The 20,543-nt window shown below is 42.8% G+C and overlaps 1 protein-coding gene across 2 annotated transcripts in view; it reads left to right on the plus strand.

The window, feature by feature from the left end:
* The window catches only part of man1a2 (mannosidase, alpha, class 1A, member 2), a 102,088-nt gene extending 84,927 nt beyond the window's left edge, over positions 1 to 17,161 (plus strand). For both annotated transcript variants that reach the window (XM_041057502.1, XM_041057503.1), the window contains exons 10-14: positions 5,929 to 6,044; positions 7,149 to 7,368; positions 8,455 to 8,627; positions 13,517 to 13,632; positions 15,303 to 17,161. In XM_041057502.1, the coding sequence (XP_040913436.1) occupies positions 5,929 to 6,044; positions 7,149 to 7,368; positions 8,455 to 8,627; positions 13,517 to 13,632; positions 15,303 to 15,438 (761 nt within the window). In that variant the 3' untranslated portion in view covers positions 15,439 to 17,161. The remainder of the gene's footprint in view (positions 1 to 5,928; positions 6,045 to 7,148; positions 7,369 to 8,454; positions 8,628 to 13,516; positions 13,633 to 15,302) is intronic.
* Positions 17,162 to 20,543: the final 3,382 nt, after the last annotated feature.

Genomic DNA, 20,543 nt, shown 5'->3' on the forward strand with positions numbered 1-20,543 from the left:
GATAGGTGGCTTGACAGTCAGACTGATGCACTTGTAAGTGCACAGACTTTGGGCCAAAAGCAGGAAAAAATGAATGGGCTGAAGACGGAGGGAGGGCAGATTGATGGATGGATGGATGAGTACATTAACAGATGGATAGTTAGCTGGCGAGCTGCATGACTGGGCAGGTGATGATGGATGTTTTATGTTTGTTTCTCTGTGAGTGTGTGCGTGTGTGTGCGTGTGTGATTCAGTGAGTGAGACTTTCTATGAGTATGTATTTTAATAATAAAAATATACTTTGTGTGTGCATGTGTTTGTTTTTTTGTGCATTACTTGTGCTTGGCAGTGTGTGTGTGTCATTATGCGTGTCTGTGTGAGCACATGAACAGTGTTTCCGTGCACATGCACCTCTCACACATCTCTTAATATACTTGCATGTTACTGTATGTTTATCGTTCTCCTCGGCTTGGACACTTTAATTAGCTGCCTTTCAGCCTTGTTGCCTTAACCAGCTGTTGATTGCATCTCTGCAGCACTGGTTTAATTAAAATTCATAGCTACTCCAAAACCAACCTGAGCTGTTGTAATGCCCCCCTGAGCCCTGCGTGATAGAGTTACGAGGGAGGGAGTTAGATGAACATTAATTAATGTGAAACTCAAAGCGGCTCAGAGCAAAAATGCCCCTGAATGTTGATAAACTCTTCCAAAATCACAAATAACGATGCAAAGGTTCGCTGGATGATTAGCAAACCTACTGTACCTCTTGTCCTCTGTAGATTGTTTGTGGTTGCCCACAGCTGGATGAATCTTTGCAGTGCATCCTGGGAAATGAAAATGGAGCTGCCTGAAGCAGGGGGAGAGTCGTCTTTAACAGCATCATCAACCAAAAAACAGCAAGGAAATAAAGTGTGTCATTAAAAAACAAACACCAAAGAGGAGGCGTAAAATGTGCTGGTCAGTTTCTCTAAGGGTTTGTTCAAACTGAAAACATAACGGAACTGTTGAAACTGAATTTTACATGTTTTCACAAAAAAAACTTTTTTTTTTTTGGACATATTTATGAAAACACTGTCTCAGCTTTCAAGCCTCTGGGTGGACAGTTCCCAGGCAGCAGTCGACTGGCTTTTCATAGCTGTTGCTGATGGCGATGTGCTATTAACTTCTGTGTTGTGTTACTGACTGGAGCACGTCATAGCCCTGTAGAGCCTACTAATGCTGATACAAGGCTTTTTGTCCCTGTTTTTTTTAACAACCCCATATTGCGCTGGTTAAGTACCATAAGTGATCATCTGCAGGCTCCACACAGTGGAAGTGATGTGCTCTTCCCACGTTGTGAGTCCAGAGAGTCCAGTTGTGGTGATGGAAAATGGCCAGACTGTCAAAACTTACTGAATGAAATGTGAATTTCTTCTTTTTGGTATCGGCAGTTAGAGAGTATCTAAGTTGAAACAGCAACGACTGAAAAAAACAGTTTGATTTGAATTTCACTTTGACTTTAATGTTGTTTATGAGGAATCAGTGCATTGTCTTAAATGTTCACAGTTAGATTTGGTTAGATTCAGGGCTAGAAAGACAAACATCAGCATATCATTTGTGTTGTTAGACCCATTTTGTAATCAACAATATACACATCAGTAACAAAGACAGGACAGTAGCTGCTCATTGTCATGATGCCGTGATTATCATTCAGAGATTCAGGAAATTAAAATGCATTTGAAGTCTCTTTTCAGATAAATACACAGTGTGCGTAACTTGTTGTTGTGGTTATTTGCATGTTTTTGAACACCTGTAGCTGAGTCAAACAGGGACACGCACGTCCATTTAAATTCATAACAGGACCATTTATACGCAGCTTTCTAGAGAGGAGAGAGAGGCAGTGAGGATGTCTCGCATCAGATTTATGTGCGCCGGTGTCTGAGCACAAAATGAACACAAACAAACAAACACTGTATAAGCTGCTGTGGCAAATAAGCAACTATCGACCGGAAGTTCAGTAAACTTCTTAAACAGAGTTATTGGTTGTTAAAACAGTGAAATGAATGGTGCATGTAATATATGCGTGGGTGTGTGTGGAGAGTTTTGTCTGGTGATAGTGTATTTGAATTATGAACATTTGAATTGTGAGCTGCTGTAAATATTAGGTGAGAAATATATGTGAATGTGTGTCTGTGTCGGAGACAATGTGTGAAACGTTTGAAGCATGTGTCGAGAGTGTGTGCAGATGCATCACAGTGTGTGTGTGTGTGCGTGTGCGTGTGTGTGTGTGTTCCTGCTTGCACAGTGTAGGTGTGTAGACAGTAGTTAAGCCAGACTAATGAGGAATGAGGCTGAGCTCCTCTGTCTTAATGAGATCCTGCTGTGACTGACAGCCTTATTACCACACACTCCTCTGTCTCACTATTACACTGTGCTGCCTGTACACACACACACACACACACACACACACACACACACACCTCCTACTCCCTCTTTTTAACCTACTCACCTACTCACTCGTCTTCGCTCTCACAGGCACATACACGACAGTCTGTCACAAACTCCTTTCTTCATCACCACATTTCCATCTAGTAAAAGTAATAATGAAATTAAATGAAACTGAATTTTTAAAAAAAAATCTGAGTTGTCACATTGTGTTTGTTGCAGAGATCGACTTTATGAATATACAGCCTGGGAAAGTTAAAGTTGGTAAAAAATTTTTTCCTTCCTTCTGTCTCCCAGCAGCAGCCACTCAAGCACAAACATACTGTGTCATAGAAAAGAGACTTTGCTGTAATTAAAGTTTAAGCGTTTGCTTTTCTAGCGCATGGATGTGTTTTTGTAGCCTGTTAATCAGAATTTACATTTCGTTTCAGTTCATTACTTAGTCTGACTGTGTTCATGTTCGCCCTCTTAGTGTTCTGAGGGGCCGTTATTTTGTCAGTTTCTCGTGGTTAACTAATTCTGTCAGTCGACTTTCAGCAGCTGTGTTGTTCTCGCGCACACTCGTCGTCAGTTTTGTGGCGGCTTTTCTGTTGACGTTTTTCTGGCGCGGGCACAGGGAAATGATGTCCCTATTCTTAATCCTGTCTCCAAAGCTTTAATTGGCTCAGTTGATTTTCCAACGGGGGAAACAGTCAGTGAACACAACAGCAGACGTCTGATTTACTGAAAACAACCAGGCTTTTCAGCATTTTTGCTTTGCTTTTTTTTTTTTTTTTTATTAACCCTTTGCTTTTCTCTCCAATAGGTTGAATCAGTCATTAATTACAGTGGATTTTTATTTTTTTTTCTTGGAAACATTGGTTTTTAATTAAAATACATTTTTAAAAGTCAACACACACGTTTATCTTATGTACCGCCCTACAGAACTAGTAAACAGTGATTTGTTATCTGTCAGAACGATTAGTTAATATGAAAAAACATATTAAAAACATGGCTGGCCTTTGCTGTGTACTGCATAGGAATAAATGATGTTATCGCACTTGATAACATGTAGATGTCTTTAGCTTTACCTCAGCAGCCTGCGCCCTTGACCTGTCCTTAAAGTCTGAGCGTGTTTGAAGCTTTGTGAAGTCGTCTCTTTGCGTATGTGCGTCTTTGTGTCTGCGGTTAAAGTGTGTGTTTGAAGCCACCTCCTCAGCTGGCACTGCCTTTGATTGACAAGCGCACCCCGCATGACCCGGATCCTTTGATTGGCAGGAAAATGGTGTAGAGGAGAGGAGCTGGGACGGGGTGGGGGAGTGTGTGCGGGCGGATGCTAAGTTGAAGCAGTGTGGGAGGTGATCGTGAAGCAGAGAGAGAGGTGTGTAGCGGGATAAGGAAAAAAGATCAGGCAGAACTTGAATGAGCACGCTCTGTTCCAGCCTGGATTTTAATCTGCATTGCCTTTGTTATTCTCCTCTTTACATTCAAAAACTTTCTTGTGTGAAAGGGCAATTGGAGCTGTGGGTGGCGTGTTATCTCTCCTGACGCTGTGTTTTTTACTTCCTGTGATTTCACTCTGATGTATTTGTGTTTTGCGCACCTTTCGACACACTAGGGCCGTCGCCTCAGATGTGTTTTCACTTATTTTACTGTAAAAATTAAACTAATAGTTCAGTCAGTCAAAAGAGACAAAGGTCGAGAGAAAGCACAAGATCAGCACAGCGTTTCAGAGCCTGAAAAGTAGACGAGAGTCTGGTTATTTAGAGGCTTAAATGTAAAAATACTGCAGTGAAAGCCGGTGGTGACTTTATTACCTTTGTGCGGTTATTTCCCACTGTGAGGAATGGACAGTAACCATAGAGGAGATGCTAATTATTTATGGCATTCAGCACATTGTTATCCATCCATCCATTCAGTTTTCTGCTGCTTATCTGGGTCAGTTCACCGTGGCAACAGGCTAAATAAAGATGCTCAGATGGGTTTCTTCCCACCCATGTACCCCAGCGCTACCTGCTGGGTCCATATATGAGATAGAATATGAAATCAGATTAGTCGGGTGTCCAAACTGCTTCACACAGCTCCTTTCTAAGCAAAGCTCCAACGGATTCGACAGTAAGCTGATCTCTTTGGGATACCACAGCCGTGCGTGCCCACATGGCTGTGGTATTTTGGCGCTGGTATTACTTGACCAGCGGTTGAACTGATTTTTACCTGAAAGAGAAGCTCAGCTCTCATCTCATGCGGTTAGACACCTGGTTAGACACCTGTCGGAGCTCCACAGACACGTGTTCTTTTCCAGCCGGGGGCGAAACAACAAAGATGAAACGCTGTTATAATCAGGACACAAAAGTGTTTTTCTTTCTGCTACCAGATTCAAAAATACCCACACTTTCAGTACTTGACCAACCAAGTATGATAATTTGGGATGGAAGAGGGCTGGTGACCTGCCAGAGGCTGGCACAGCAGAGAGGTCTGAACAAAATATGCCAGCGTTCATCCAGGTCTGGTGGTTCTTTCCCACCCAGGACAAAAAAAAGTGAGTGCTGCATTTGAAGCAGGGAAAATTTTGAAATACTATTCTTTAAGCTACGTTGAAGAAAACATGCATCATTAACTGCCAAATAAAAGCAGAGAAAGTCTGTGTCATTGCGAGTACAATATCTCCTGCATACAGTATCTATTCTGTTGCCATCATAACTGTACGTGAGTCTCTTTGGTTGGCTCAGCAACAGTAAAGCCGTCTCTCAATATGCTTTTTCTTACACACCGGTGCTCTTCGTTCAGTGATGTCTCCGAGTCTGTGACAGAAGATGATAAATCTCTTCCACAGCCTCTTCATCTGTCTCGTTCCCTGTCTTGTCTTTGCGTATCCGTCCACTCACCTGTGGACATGTTGACCGCACACAGAACCGGATCTGCTTAAATGAGATGCAGTGAGATAAATGAGATATTCACAGAAAACAAATTGACAGGAGAAATTTTAATTTGCCATGATGGTTTGGCAAATGCTAGATACATAAATCTCTTTTCTTTTGTAATATTTTACCCGGTGTTTTACAGGTCAGTGAAATTGCCCTTGAAACAGACCAAAGTGCCATTAAAAATTACATAAAGTGGACTCAGAATGCCCTCTGGGGAAAAGAATTCATTTTCTTAGCGTGATCAGAGTGACTGCTGGCCAGCGTCCCATCTTCACTGTGTGGCGTCCGGCAAATTAGGACAGCCAGGAAAGCTGTGTAAACTTCCAAGAGGACGATCGGGGACAGCGAAATGTGAGCACATCAGGGAAAGGGTAAACAAAATGGGAAAAGAGAGCAAACATGCTGCCAATATATTGTGGGTGAAGAGAAGAGAACCCACCCAGGGCTTGGATAGATGCTTTTCATGCCATATGTTGAGCTCTACCAAGGACTTTGAGGCAAAGTCGAAAAATGAATAATTCACCCTGGCTTTCTCATTTGTCTGTCTCGCAGTTTTTCCCTTTTTCTTGCTCACTCTCTCCTTGCTCTTTTTAACTCTTTTCTTTCCCCCCTCTCTCTCCAGACCACACGTCAGTTGGAGGACTCGGGGACAGCTTTTACGAGTACCTGCTGAAGGCGTGGCTCATGTCAGACAAGACAGATACAGAAGCCCGCAAGACCTACGATGACGCCATCGAGGTGACGTCCAATCAGAAATCTGTCTCCACGTGTCATACAGTTATTGCCAAAGAGACGCTCCCTTGTAACACAGTGTGCATAATCTGATGTATTTTAAAAAAAACTTCCTTCACACAGTCAGTGAACAGATGTCATCTATTTCTGCTCTGTATAAAAACACTATATTAAATCACTGTAGAGCAAGATAAACCATCACAGTAAAGACAAACTCAATTCAACAAATTTAATTTGATTACATTTCATTTGGCTTCTTGGCAAATCACCCGGCGCCCACAGAAAGACTAAAAATGTGTTTTTATTAAAAAACAATATCACAAGTTCTTCCTAAAGGAGCTTTACAATCTGTACAACACCTGCTAACCTTAGACCCTTAATTCAGATAATGAAATACTCCCCTAGATAAAGACACAAAACCAGGCCCAGCTAGTGTCAATGATCCACACAGCCACAAATCCATCGGTTTCAGATCTGTAATCCCAGCCTGTGCCGCCTATCGCAGCAACTCACAGTAACTGTGAGCAGTTATCCTTTATTTTAACAACCGCTGATTTCAGAACACTAACCTCACTCACTGCTGACAGTCTTTAATGCCCGTCTTTACAAAAGAGAGATGTCCTGTTGTTCTTTTTTGGTTTTTTTTTTTTCAAAGAAAGTAGTAGATTTAGCAGGAAGCAGATGTTAGCGGTCTGCAGCTGATGAAGATGTCTGTCAGTCAGTGTGAGTGTCACGACAGATGCTGTGGAGCAGAGGGTGAAGGATGTGGCTGGATTTTAAATTCCTCCCTCACCACTTCGTTCTGTTTCATTCTGTCTGACCCTCACTAACCCACACACACATGCGCTCAATGTCAGTGCCCCATTCATGCAACTTAACCCCATTAATACGTTCACACACACGTGCACTTAATATTCCATTCATAACCTCTATCCATGTTCCTGCTATGATAAATGCTGTGTCATTCGCCCTTTTCTGAACTTATCTGTTTAAAACATACGGCTTCTTTCTACTTTTTCAATGACACCAATGTCCATTCTTTTAAATGCTTAAATCTCTTACATCCTCATTTACCGTTTCCACAAATGACCTCACACTCCCTGCCCTCAGGCCATCGAGCGGCACCTGATACGCAAATCCAACGGCGGTCTGACGTTCATCGGCGAGTGGAAGAATGGCCACCTGGAGAGGAAGATGGGCCACCTGGCCTGCTTCGCCGGTGGCATGTTTGCGTTGGGCGCCGACGGCTCGCCCGACGACAAGGCCGGACACTACCTGCAGCTGGGAGCCGAGATCGCACACACCTGCCACGAGTCCTACGACAGGACGGGTGAGAAACACTCATTTATCTGTCAAATAATATGTTTATTTAGTTAAAAAATAAGAGAAGCAGGCGCTGTTTCGATTTATAACCAATTAAACACTGTAATCTAAAGGACAAAAAATTCACTACATCTCTGAATTATTGTTTCATAAGAGAGTGGTAGATCAGTTGGTCAGTTTTTTTTGGCAGGTTTTACATTTTCATCGGCTGGAAGCATAAATATATCATCTGTTCCACAGAAACCTTTAAAAATACCTGCTCGGGAAGTTTTCCAATAAGCATCAGTAGTTGTCAAGAAAGAAACACCAGAGTGTGATCTTGTAGCAGGACTGTGTGTGTAAGTGCGTGTGCTTGTGTGCGCGTACTCAGAATATGTGAGGTCGCTCTGAGAAAGAGGAGAGGTTGCCGTGGCAACAAATGAAGATGGAGAAAGGGAGGGAGAGGGAGGACGGCAGAGAGAGAGAGAGAGGGAGAACTTTCTGGTGAGGTGGCAGGGAGTTTGATAACAACGGTCAGGCTGTCTAAAGTTGGCCTTTTGCTTCTTAATGAGCATTCATTCAGGGAAGGCACCGTGTGTGTGTGTGTCTGTGTGTGTGTGTGTGTGTGTGTGTGTGTGTGTGTCTGTGTGTCTGTGTGTCTGTGTCTGTGTCTGTGTCTGTGTCTGTGTCTGTATCAGGGTGTTTTAATCCTTTCAGAGAGACAGTCGTGTCGCCACTTTGAGACACATAAAGACAAACAAGGAGTAAAGGATGATCTTTATCTTCTCACTCCTGTTTTCCTGTCTTCACCATTCTTTCCCTGTTTATCCCTCTCTCCTGTCTTCCTCCTCTCATTTCCTTCATTTACTCCCCCTCTTCCATCTGTCCCTCATCTCTCCTCCACCATCTTACTCTTCCTTCTCTTCTTTGCTCTGCTTCCTGTTTGCCTCTGTTCTCCTCTCTCCCTCTTTTCCTCCTGTATTTCTTGTTGCCTTTTCCATCTTTCCACATCACCTCTTCTCTTCTGTGCATTCTCCTCTCCCTCTTTCTTTCTAACTTGTCCTCTTCCCCTCTTTTATTTCTTCTCATCTCCATTTTCTCTTCTTCCCTCAAGTGCTGAAGCTTGGCCCGGAGGCCTTCAAGTTCGACAGCGGCCTGGAGGCAGTGGCTGTGCGGCAGAATGAGAAGTACTACATCCTGCGGCCGGAGGTCATCGAGACCTACTGGTACATGTGGAGGTTCACCCACGATCCCAAGTACCGGCAGTGGGGCTGGGAGGCAGCACAGGTAAGGAGCTTACCTTTGTGTACACTGTGAAACAGCTTAGTCATGGTTTGGGAAAGATTTTTAACATCAGTAGATAAAACCTTTGTTCGTTTTGAGTTTAATGGCTGTAAACTGTTTTTACTGACCTCGTACAGTTTTCTTACTGGTTGGTGGCTTGTGAAGGAAGAGTAAGATAGAGCATGAATTTCTCCTTTTCAGTTTCTGACACAGAACAAGAGGACAAAAAAAAAAGAAATCCAATTTATTTTCACTTGGACTAATTTTTGCATCTTTACCCAGGAAGTGTGAAGATCACTGAGCTCAGACTTTAGTCCTAAACTCTAAATTATTTTAAATTACAGCTGTTTGTACTTACATGATCACTCTAAGTGGGAGGTGGTTTCGAAGTCCAGGATAGAGAGTATGCTGCATCTGTGATTATTACCTATGTGAACGGTTTAGGAGCGTGCAGGCAGTGATGTACGGCATTATGAGAACATTCAGGAGTCTCTGTGGCCTGAGCTGATGCATTCACAGCACCGTTATGCAATCACACATGAAATGAAAGAATCTCAGTTGGTGGCACAAATGGCAGGTTCAGGGTTTGTAAACCCTCTCTTTAGTAATTGTGGTTGTAGATAAAAATCGCTTAAAAAAAAACACTCTTTATTTGATTTGGTTCCTGTATACGTATTTTTTTTAAATATTGTGTTATCTGCTCTGTGTCCATTGGAAAGTGAAAGTATTTAAACGCTGAGCTGAGCTTATTTCACTGCACATGAAACAATTTAATCTCTTGTTATCATCTTGAGTCTTGATTTGTCGCTCTGCTAAAATCGTGTCACCGGCAAATTATAAAGAGCCACTTCTGCTATTCTTTATGCTTTTAACTCAATATTATTAACAACCTGTGGAAAGGAGTTGTTTTAAAGTCTGTGTATCATGTAGACGGTGTCGGGGTTTTAAGGGCTGAGAGGTTTCCACCTCTGTTTTTGTGTCCATAATTATCTCACTTGCGAATGTTTGATGGCTGCTGGTGCAAATAGCCAGTAAAACCAGAGGACCACTTTTCGTGTGTGTGTGTGTTTGCATGTGTGAGAAATCTATACCTGTAGGTGCATGTGAGGAACTGTGAGTCTTTCAGGTGTTATTAGATATTTATTCCTCCTTTTGTGTTTTTAATATGAAAAGCTTTATGAAAGTAGAACAGAAATGAAAGCCCTCTCTATCCTTTTCACTCCGTTGCTCCACTTCTTCTGACAGAGGATTAAAAAGCTCGTCTTCTCTGTGTCTTCTCTGTCTAAATCTGAACCGACCTGCTCGTCATCCAATCTTTTTTTTTCCCCTATCACGCTCTTTTCCTTACTTTCCTTTTTCTCCTGTCAATCTTCTTAACGCTTCTTTTTCTTCCATTTTAAGCAGTGAAACTACTTCTCTTTGTTTTTCTAAGTGGGAGTAAGTGCATACAGGCTTTTGAACCAAGTAAATATACTGGCAAGCGTGTTTATGATGTGTGATTGAACTGAGTATGAGTGACACTAAAGAGAGCTGGTGGTGAAGGGCTCATCCTCGCCTCATCCTCGCCTCATCCTCGCCTCTCTTGCATTATTTAATATTGCACATATACAAACATACTAATGCATATGACAGATCCTGTACTCTGTGCTGCTCTTATTTAATTTGGCTTTTCTGTAGTTTTAGTTCTGTTTAGCATTGTGATATTCAGAACTCACAAAGTTTAAGGAAAGTTTTTAGGGCAATAATCAAAATAAAAGAATTTTAAAAAGTGTTTTTCTGCCTGATGACGATTGGATATCGTTTTGATCCAAATCTTGTTCGTATGACTGCATATTATTTTGGGTGAAATGAGAAAACTAAATATGTTTTACTTCTTCCCGGCATGAAGTCAAGTTTCTTGCTGTTATTACAAGTTTTTGTAGCTTAATTGTTTTCCTCATCCATGTGTGTCACTATACACCTGCACTGCCACGTACATAACCAGTGTGTGCAATCAGTATCACAGCAGGTTGAAACACCATTTTACAGGAATTAATAGCCCTGAAAATCCCAGGGTCATATAAATTCTAACTGCCTCCAATTCAGAGCCAGTTGTGGTCTGTATTGCTGCGTCCCAGTTCCATACTACATACTAACAATATGGTTTATATGCTACTTTATAAAGTGCATTGTTTTTTTGCAATTAGTTCACAAGAAATCAACATAGTTATGTTAACAGGAAATGATATCATACCGTACGCGTGCCATCAGTCGCTCTGCCAATTTCACTTCACAAACATGAGAAAATGCTTTTCCGGATATCACATATGTTATCATTTGTTTTCTGAGATCTGTCTGGAGCTGTCTCATCACCACCACCCACAATTTGTTCAAATGTCTTCCAGCTGTGAGGAGTTCCCTCCGTTTTCCATTTGGATTGCGTTGCTCAAAGATCAAGCTTTTTTTTTTTTTTTTTTAAACTAATCTTTTACTTTCTCACTTTTCCAGAATGAACAGGCTGAAAACCCCAAACCTGCCTCAGATATTCAGTATGAAACTCCCCTTTTCTTGTTTTTACACTTTCTGCTTTTTTTTTTCTACTTTGCATTTCTCTTAGAATTTTTTCATTTTATTTATTGACGTTTTTTCTTGCTCGTTTCTTACACACACACACACACACACACACTCGCCCCTGTGCCCCAGCTGCACCCATCTGGTCCTCCAAACCTGCCTCTATTTGTCACGCTTCCTCTTTTCACAGCAGCCATTAACACTGGCTGGCTTTCACCTGTGTGCGTGTCTAGGTGTGTGTAGTGCACACAGACCGTGCCTGCGTCACTTGCGTGTTCTCGTTTGTGTGTGTGTGCAACTTTACCCTGCGTGTGTCGGAGTGTGTGAAGGTGAAGCCCAGCTGCTGTAATGTGAAATGTGTCCTCACTTGGCAGCAGCACAGAACCCTCCTCTTCCTCCTCCTACAGGTAGAGTTTTTATCAGATAATTTATTTAGCACAGATGGTCGTTGTGTATGTGTGTGTGTGTGTGTGTGTGTGTGTGTGTGTGTGTGTGTGTGTGTGTGTGTGAATGTGTGTGCATGTGTGTTCTACATTTGTACCCTGAACGTGGAATAACATCCCAGACTGTCGATTGGATTGAGTGTCGATGTGACTTGTGTTTACATCCATCTTTTAAGCATTCAGCTTGATATTAGTGTGTGTGTGTGTGTGTGTGTGTGTGTGTGTGTGTGTGTGTGTGTGTGTGTGTGTGTGTGTGTGTCATGTGATGTGCTGCACAGGCTGTTGCGAGACACTGCAGTGTAGATCCAGAAGGGCAAGCACACGTCTGGCGCAACAGCCCATGAATAAAAGGATTTACGGTCGAAACTCCTCGCAACGGAAATGTGCTGACAGCAAAATGGTCACTCGAGGACATGATGGAGGGAGAAGACGCACGCACACGTGCACTGACGTGTGTGTGTGTGTGTGTGTATGAGTGAGAGAGAGACTGAAAGACAAGGACAGAGATAATGCTTTCAATTACATGCGTTAATAGTGAAAGTCGATAAGGTATGAGCAGGAGTGTGATGCAGCCAGAATTTTTATGGAGGCACCAGATCCACTGTAACAAGTCCTCATTGCAAATCAATAGAGCACACAGGTAACAGTGTGTGTGTGTGTGTGTGTGTGTGGGAGTGTGTGTGTGTGTGTGTGTCCCAAATGTGACTGGTTTTTAATTAGAGGATACATTTTTATTCCTCAGAGCCGAACCAGCACCTGACGTTTGCGGCGGGGCATCATCGAGGTGTGCTCTGTGGGGGAAACATGCCATTATACACAAACACTGGCTCGTTGATTTGCTTCCTTTGGAGAAATTAAACAAGTATATGGCAGTGAAGGAGGGTGCTGTTCATCAGAGACGGTGCCAGAACTGTAAGACTAAAAGTAGCTACTGTTTTTCTTCATCTCTTTATCAGAGATGTTAGAAACAGATATCTCACATTAGTTATTTGCTATCACGGCAGCGTTTTGTTGTCATAGTAACGCAGAGGTGACAGAGTTTTGCTGCATCCAGCAAAACTGGATGCAGCAGAAGTTTTGTTGTTGCTTCTCCTGGATGTTTTTCTTAGTCGCAGAGCCCAAAGTGCAGACGTCAAACCGTATAAACGGTCCGCGCTCTGCTGTTATCTGACCGGCTGTCCTCCACGTTTGTTGTTTTTGTTCTCGTTGAAACGTTGACATCACATCTGTCATGTGTGGAGGATCGGAGATAAACCTTCGAAAGCCACAGTGAACAGATAGAGAGAGGATTTACGTCACAATTCAGAACGCCAACAAATGTGTTTTCACTTTGTCCTGGAAAGACTGGACACGTCTTTTTGTCATGACTCAGGGAAAATCTGTGTGAACGCATCTTAAAATCCAAGCAAACATTTTCAATGGAAATCAGCAGACGAAGGCGATCGATTGGGAGACACCAGCACAGGTTCTGTGTCGCTTAAAGAAGAACTTTTACTTTGTCATTGTGCACCAGTGTTCCCACCTTATAGAGCTGTTTCCTGTGTGAGTCTTCTCAGGACTCGCTCTAATCTGTTACAAGCAAAGAAATTAATTATAGCATGCTTTTGTAAGCTTATTAAAACTGTGTTCTCTTCCTCTGTTCCCTTCCTCCCCCCACCTTTTCTCTTTTCTCTTTGCCCTTTTCCTTCGCCTCATTCTTCCTCCTCTTCCATGTGATCTGTCATTCTCTTACCTTTTTTCCTTCTTCCTGTTTTTGCTGTCCTTCATATCTCCTTCCTTCCTTCCTTCTTCTTCTACCCTTCCTCCTTATCCTTTCTCCCACCCCTTTTCTTCTTCCTTCCTCCTCTCTCCCCTCCCCTCCTTTCCTTCCTTCCTCCCCTCTGTCCTCGTCTCCTCCAGGCCATTGATAAGTACTGCAGGGTGAGCGGAGGTTTCTCGGGGGTGAAGGACGTGTACTCCTCCAACCCGACCTACGACGACGTGCAGCAGAGCTTCTTTCTGGCCGAGACACTCAAGTAAGCTGACGCTGTTTAATTGGCTCCATGAATCATCAGTTGTCGTGTTTTTTCCTTTTTCATTTCTTTTTTTTTTTTTTTTTTTAATTAATTAATCACTTTAGTGATTAATGCAATTATTTGGTGGGTGGATGGTGGGCCTGGCTGATTGAAAGGACTTGTCAGCTAAAAGTGATTGCAACAATTACTTGTTCACATTTTATAGATTTTTTTTTTTTGAGCACAGAAATCTGATGCAAATCCAAAGGTTTTGACATGTCAGTCACAGACCTTCATGAGTCAGTCTTTTAAAGGACAGGTCCACATTTCTTTTGAAGTCTGTCTTAAAAAACAACACTCGCATGCTTATTGTGTAGATTATAAAACTTTAGGTCACTGTAATTGTTCCTCCTATCCATACTGGTGTCCACCTAGAGATACATTTCTAACGATATGGGACAAAATCCATGGTTCCCTTGCTGAATTTCGTCCTGAGAGGACTGAAGACGGATCTGTCTCGCTCTGCTGAAGCTTCATTTTAGCTTCAGCTGAACTTAAGAATTCATTTATGCGCAGAAAGAGGAGTTAGTTGCTGCTTTGTATGCAGCCACAATATATGTTAAAGGCTGACTGATGTAAAGGCCAGCTCTCATGTCTCTGTGGTTCTTCATTATCATCATCATCATCATCATAATCACTGAGAAGAGGCACTGAATGCAGGCTGTGGCCCAGAGGGAAAGATCAAGCCTCAGGTGGCTCTCTGATTCCCCCTGCTGGCGGCCCGGTGAATGTTATCCCCTCCGAGCAATGCTGTATTTGTAAACCTCACCTGATTTGACGAAGGTGTGCGCAGCTGTTACTGTCAGTCAAACAGTCCGACGCAGCACACCGGGCTTTGCTCTGCCACTTTAACTTTCAATGTGTCTGAAATCAGCAACCACAAAGCATCAAATCCCAGTAAAATTTGTCTTTAAAGGTCACCCGCCACATTGGCAGGCGACTCTGAGAGACGATGGCATTTGAACGGCTCAGTGTTTTTGCAGCCTTTGTTGTGTATCTGTTCTCAGTCTTTGTCACATCAAAGCTCTGTGTCAAACAGGCTGCCGATCGGCCGCCTGTCACACTGATCTGCACAGAGATGCAGCGCCCGAACTTCTGTTCAGGCGCATCAGTGAAGATTATTGCTAAAAATGTGTGTGTGCGTGTGTGTGTGTGTGTGTGTGTTTGCTAGATTTATTTTTATTTTAATTACATTTCACAAAGAATTACACATCCAATCTGTTACAGGCAAGTGGTTTTAAATTAAAGCTCTAAATCTTATGAATTTTTCATTCGCTGGAGTCTCTGCACAAAACGTATTGAAAACTTCAAATGTTTTTCTTTTATATCTGTAAGTAGAAATACATGTGATGTACATAAAACATGGAATAACATCTGGAAATCAACCAGAGCTGCTGCGTTAAATGGTTTTGTACACACATCTCGGTATTTTTAATCACGTGGAATAATCTCTGTGGAAGTGGAAATCCCAGTCCTGCACCGTCCAGACGTTTTTTCCCGTGGCAGTAATGGCACTCACTTCTCTGTTCTTCCTCACCCCTCTCACCTGATCCCTCTCATCCTCACCCCCTTGACCTCCCTCCGTTCCCCACCCTTCCCTCCCACACATCCCCCACCTGCCCCTCCCTCAGGTATCTGTACCTGTTGTTCTCCAGCGATGACCTGATGCCGTTGGAGAGCTGGGTCTTCAACACGGAGGCTCACCCGCTTCCTGTCCTCCACCTGGGCAACATCACCCTGCCTGGCAGCGAGCCGGCTCAGCGGTAGACAGACAGGCCCTCTTCCTCCACCGCAGCACCAGGGGGCGCCACATGGCTGCCCGTCTGCCTGCCCAAAAACCCACCCTCCAACACTGGACAAACTTACATTCAGCTCTACGGACTCTCAACTGCTTTTGGACTGCGGACATCAACCGGAGGAGACGGAGAGAGAGTCTCCAGCACAGACCACTGCAGAGTGGAGAGGACTTAGTTGCTGACTCTCCCTCTCTTCTTCTATGTTTTACTCTTTGACTCTCTCTGTTGACCTCTGTCTTCTCTGCTCTTATCAGAAGGACGGTGGGTGTGCTGCTCAGCCTCACGCTTGGCGTGAATGAACTCTTTACTCTGAAGGACCGAGCTCCAGACCTGGAGGCGTGATTTCGTTTTTTTGTTTTTATTTTTGGTGTTTCATTTGACCGAACCTTCCTCCCGTACAGACTCAAGATGAGGCACTGAGAGTGCACATGGGATTTTGGGAAGGATCACGCAGTCAGTTTGACACTGTACTGATGGTTTTTCCAGGCAGACAGACTTGAGGACTTTACAGGGTCTGTTGATAAGGTGTGTTTGTTTTTGTTTTTTTGGGGTTTTTTTTGGACAAATCCTAAATGGGGACACAGGGTTCAATCAGAGCCCTCCGCTTCTCCCTGACCCAGCCCTTCCCCAGTCCACTCCCCCAGTTTAATCTTCATCAGATGAACTTTGACCTGGAACTGTTAGCAGCATCATCAGTGTCAGAGTGGGTCATGGCAACAGTCCCCACCTCCTCAAATCCTCCTTTTTCAGAAAAGTGGACCATTATACGTGGAACAGAAACTACACAGGGACAGCAGCAGGCCTCCTCATCTTCTTCATCACCCCCCACCTCGACATCTTTCCAGTTTCTCCTCCATTTACAGACTTTTCAGAGCCGCAGCCCCCAAACCATTCTGCTGCTACTCGAGCGGATGCTGCTTTTTCTTTTTTTAAAATCTCTCTTCTCCACATTTTTCTGTTCGCATTGTCGCATATTTTCTCCCCAGCTTATCAACCGTCCTCTCATCTCTCACATTCGCTTATTTTCATATCGTTCATTGTGAGATGAGGCTGGAGCCCAACAGTGAGTGTGTGTATGAGTGTGTGTGTGTGTGTGTGTGTGGTGGTTAAACTAACCCCTGCTGTAAATCATTTTTTGTGCACTTTGTATGGGAAGACTATGAAGAAGAGGAAAATAGAGGTGTAGCACTGAAAGAGCTGAATAAATGAAACCTCCTTGTGTGTCCCCGCTGAGCTCCTCTGCCACGTTTTCTCTGTTGGACTCTGCCTCTTAACTCCAGGCTTCCTAAACTCACTGTGGTGTTAGAAACCTCCAACACTCTACCGCTTTTTCCAGGATCCCTCTCTTATTTTCTGCTTTCTCCTCTCTCCTCCATTTTACCCTTTACTTCCCCTCTCCACCATAAAAAGTCCAACAACTTGACGGCCTTTAGTCTCAGGGTTCCCGCATGACTCTGAAAAGTCTGGCAGAGAATGAAACCTTATGTCGTGTCCAAGTTTTGGATAATATCTTAAAAATGTCAGAATCGCAAAAACGTTTTGGATAATGTGGAAGTGTTGTTTTCAAACACATTGACCTGATAGATTTACAGCATTTAGCTGTGAACCTGTCCCCTCTGTGTTATCATATTGTCCAACTGCTAAATGTCGACGTCATATCATCAGACAAACGTCAGAATCTTCTGAGTTCTGGGGAAAAAAGTCAGGAACAGAGAAAAGTTTTCAGCTAATTTGTGAACAGTTTCAAAAACACACATCCTCTCCTGGGTCTTTCTGATTTCTCTTCGCTGTATAAGAGTTTGAAAGTCGGAATATTGAAGTCGCTCTGCGTGGTGTGAAACACCGAGAGCTCGGCCTTGAAGAGAGAAGTCAGCCCCACCACACACCATGCTGTCTGCTCCGTTAGCAGCGTGGTTCTGCCTCCAGTTATCGCTCCTGACGCTCACACACTCTCTGTTTCAACCGAAGCAGCATGAGGGATTTACTGCCCGGGTTGTTCAGATAATACGATCTGCTATAAATGTTTTATTTGCAAACAAACAAACAAGCAAACAAATATCGACTGAAACTGTTCTCCCTGACGACTGAATGCTGGACTTTGTTTAAAGGATTTAAACTTATCTTTTTAATGTGATGTAGTGATGTAGTATCAACACAGGATTCAAGGACTCAGTAACAAATACAAGGCAAGATTATGTGAACATTCATTTCACTTACTGCTTCAAATCTCATAATCTAAAGAAATCAAACAAAAACACGAGCACATTCATCCTAAAGAAAACACTGCGAGCGACTGGTCAGTGTCCAAGAGTCAGCTTTGTGGAAGTGTTTGCTTTTTCTTGCAGCTGCGTTCAGTTTGTAACTTGACCACAAGAAATATTAACCAGGGGGGGAAGGAGAAATGGCAGCAGAGTGGAGGACGTGATGTTGATGCTACACCCTCCATTAGCCACAGGCTTCCACAGTTTAATTTATTTTTATTATTTTTATTTCAAACCTGTCAAATCCACTGTCCATGTCCGTAGGGATTTAGGGATTCATCCATGATTTAAAGCTATGATTAAGTAAAAAGCTTAATGATCGGCCCCATAAACATTTGCAGCGACTTTGTGTGAGAGAGAGAGAGAGAGAGAGAGACTGATAGTTGTGTGTTTGTTTTTTAATCAGTGTCTGTGGGCTCATTAATAAGCCTTTTGGCTTATTTGACATGAATCTCTGATATTTCCAGACTCTCTGTCTGTTTTCTGTTTTAGGTCAAGGTTTAGGAAATGCAGCAAACCAGGAAGTTTTTTTTTTTTTGTCTGTTTCTGACTTTCTTTTTCAAGCCTTATTTTCAAACGTGACACCTCGGCCAACACTGTGCTCTTTCACGTTCTTTGTTTTGTGTTTTGCAGTACGTCGCCATGATATAAAATGCTTTCATTGTTTTTGTTTGCACAACAAACATTGTCCTCTGGCGTGCAGGTAGATTCAGAACTGTGACGGAGTAAAAATAAAGTTGACAGCAGACTTGACACCAGGCTCCAAAGACAAAAGAAAAATGCTGAGAGCATCAAAACCACCAGAAACCAGAAAAAAAGGTTTTAAATGTTTTGTTTACTGCTCAGCCACATAACTCAGATGTGTGGATACCTAATAACTCTGCCCGCTGCTCATCTCTAAAATGCAAGCGATGAAAGCAGATATTCCCTCTGTGACCAAAATGTAATTATCTGACATAGGCAGTAGGTGGGTTGTCTGTAGGTGGGTTGTCTGTCATTAAAGCCGTACGGTGTGATACAGTACAGATAACCAGCAGCTCCTGCTGCTTTCACAGCACATGTGGACAGTTTTTAGCCTCAGGATGTGACCAAAACCACTGAGAGCAGATGTGGAAGCAGATAATCAGGTAGTTAGACAGATGTGATTATTGATAAGCTGTAGTGTCTGGTAACGTTGCGCTTTATCGTTCCACCACAAAAGCTGCTTCTGCAAAAAGAAGTGAAGATCAGAACCAAACGAGCACAAAACGTCTTTGGAAATCATTTTCAACTGCTGTTAAAAATATTCATGACCTGATTTGACAGAACATCGTGTGTGGCAGTGACAGGAAGGAGGAAATTGTCTCAGCTTTTACTCCAGCTCCACAGACGCTGTTTTTCAGCCTCGTTGTTGATGATTTCACTATCTGAAGGGTAACTTCTCGTAACACTCGGTCAGTGTACGTTGACAATATTTCTCTGTGAGCACACGTTTCATTTCCTCCACGTTGGTCTCCATCAGTCGTCATTAACAGTTTTGGCTCTCAGCCTCCCCCCTCCCCCGTCTTTGACATCACACTGACACCACACTGACATCATCATCACCACCTACATCTGATAAGGAGGAAGCCCGCGGAGAAACCGGGGCGGCCACCGAGTCGCTAGGAGCGAGGTCGCTTTTGAAAATTGAGTGTTCTGTATTTGTATTTTTACTGAGCTAAGAAAAAAAAAATAAAATTAAAGTATCTGTAAATAAGTTTAAAAACTGAGACACAAATTCAATAAAGATGTTATGAAAAGTGAATAGACATCAGGGGGATATTGTTCGTTGTTGCTTGTTTTTTTGCTGTGCTGGCTCCGGGTATCATGATGTCAGCTGGTGGGTCCACTAATTTGATCCAGACCTGAAATATCTCAACAACTGCTGGATGAATCGCTGTGAACGTTTGTACAGACATTCATTTCTCAGCAACTATCGGATGGATTTCTCTTTCCTCTCAGTCCTGAATTTTAATTTCTCCAATACTTTGTTTTGTGACGAAATAGCTGTAAAACCTCAGGCCGTTCTCTTCAGCCTTCGGCTGCAGACTCTTAGTTTCAGTATTTGTTTGTATTCTTTGAAGCTGAAGTTGAAAATCGGGGCCATATTAATACAGAACGTTGTCTGATGGACCCACAGGAGCTCATCTAGTCAAGTCTGTGAAACATGTTAAATCCACAGGTGTTGTTATTGAGCTTAGAGTCATTTTCCACTTAACTGACATGAGGTCAGTATTTCACAGTAAAGTGTGAGCGCTTTTCTTGCCTTAGATAAGAAAGATGCTCAGAGAACAGAAGGAGAACATACATTGGTTTACATTTACAGTGGTAAAACTTTGTCCAGTAATGACTAAATACATACAGAACTAAATGACAGTCCCTTCAGCCTCAGCTGTAGCTTTGTGTTTCCTGATAACTAGCAAATGTCACCATGCTAACACCCTAAAGATGGTGACAGTGGTAAACATTAGTCATCAGCATGTTAAAGCAGGAGTTGTGACAAAGTGCAGTCTCACAGAGTTGATTGTGTGGATGCAGACTTGTGTTTTGCTATAAAAAGCTCATGACTGTATGTTTAAAAACTGATAAGAGTAATCAGAAAATATGATGTTAAAAAAAGGAAAGTCACACTGAATAATCTGAAATGGGAATTGAAACGCTAAAGTGGAAAGACTCATTCAGAGCTAAGGCTGGAAATAGAAAGTAACACGCCTGCATTCTGCTTTTTGTTTCAGTTTTTTCCTCTTTCTCTCTTTTCCCATTTGCCGTTTGGCTTTTGGATTGGCGTGTCGAAGAG

The sequence above is a fragment of the Toxotes jaculatrix genome, chromosome 15 (genome assembly GCF_017976425.1).
Source record: "Toxotes jaculatrix isolate fToxJac2 chromosome 15, fToxJac2.pri, whole genome shotgun sequence".
Classification (NCBI taxonomy): Eukaryota; Metazoa; Chordata; class Actinopteri; family Toxotidae; genus Toxotes; species Toxotes jaculatrix.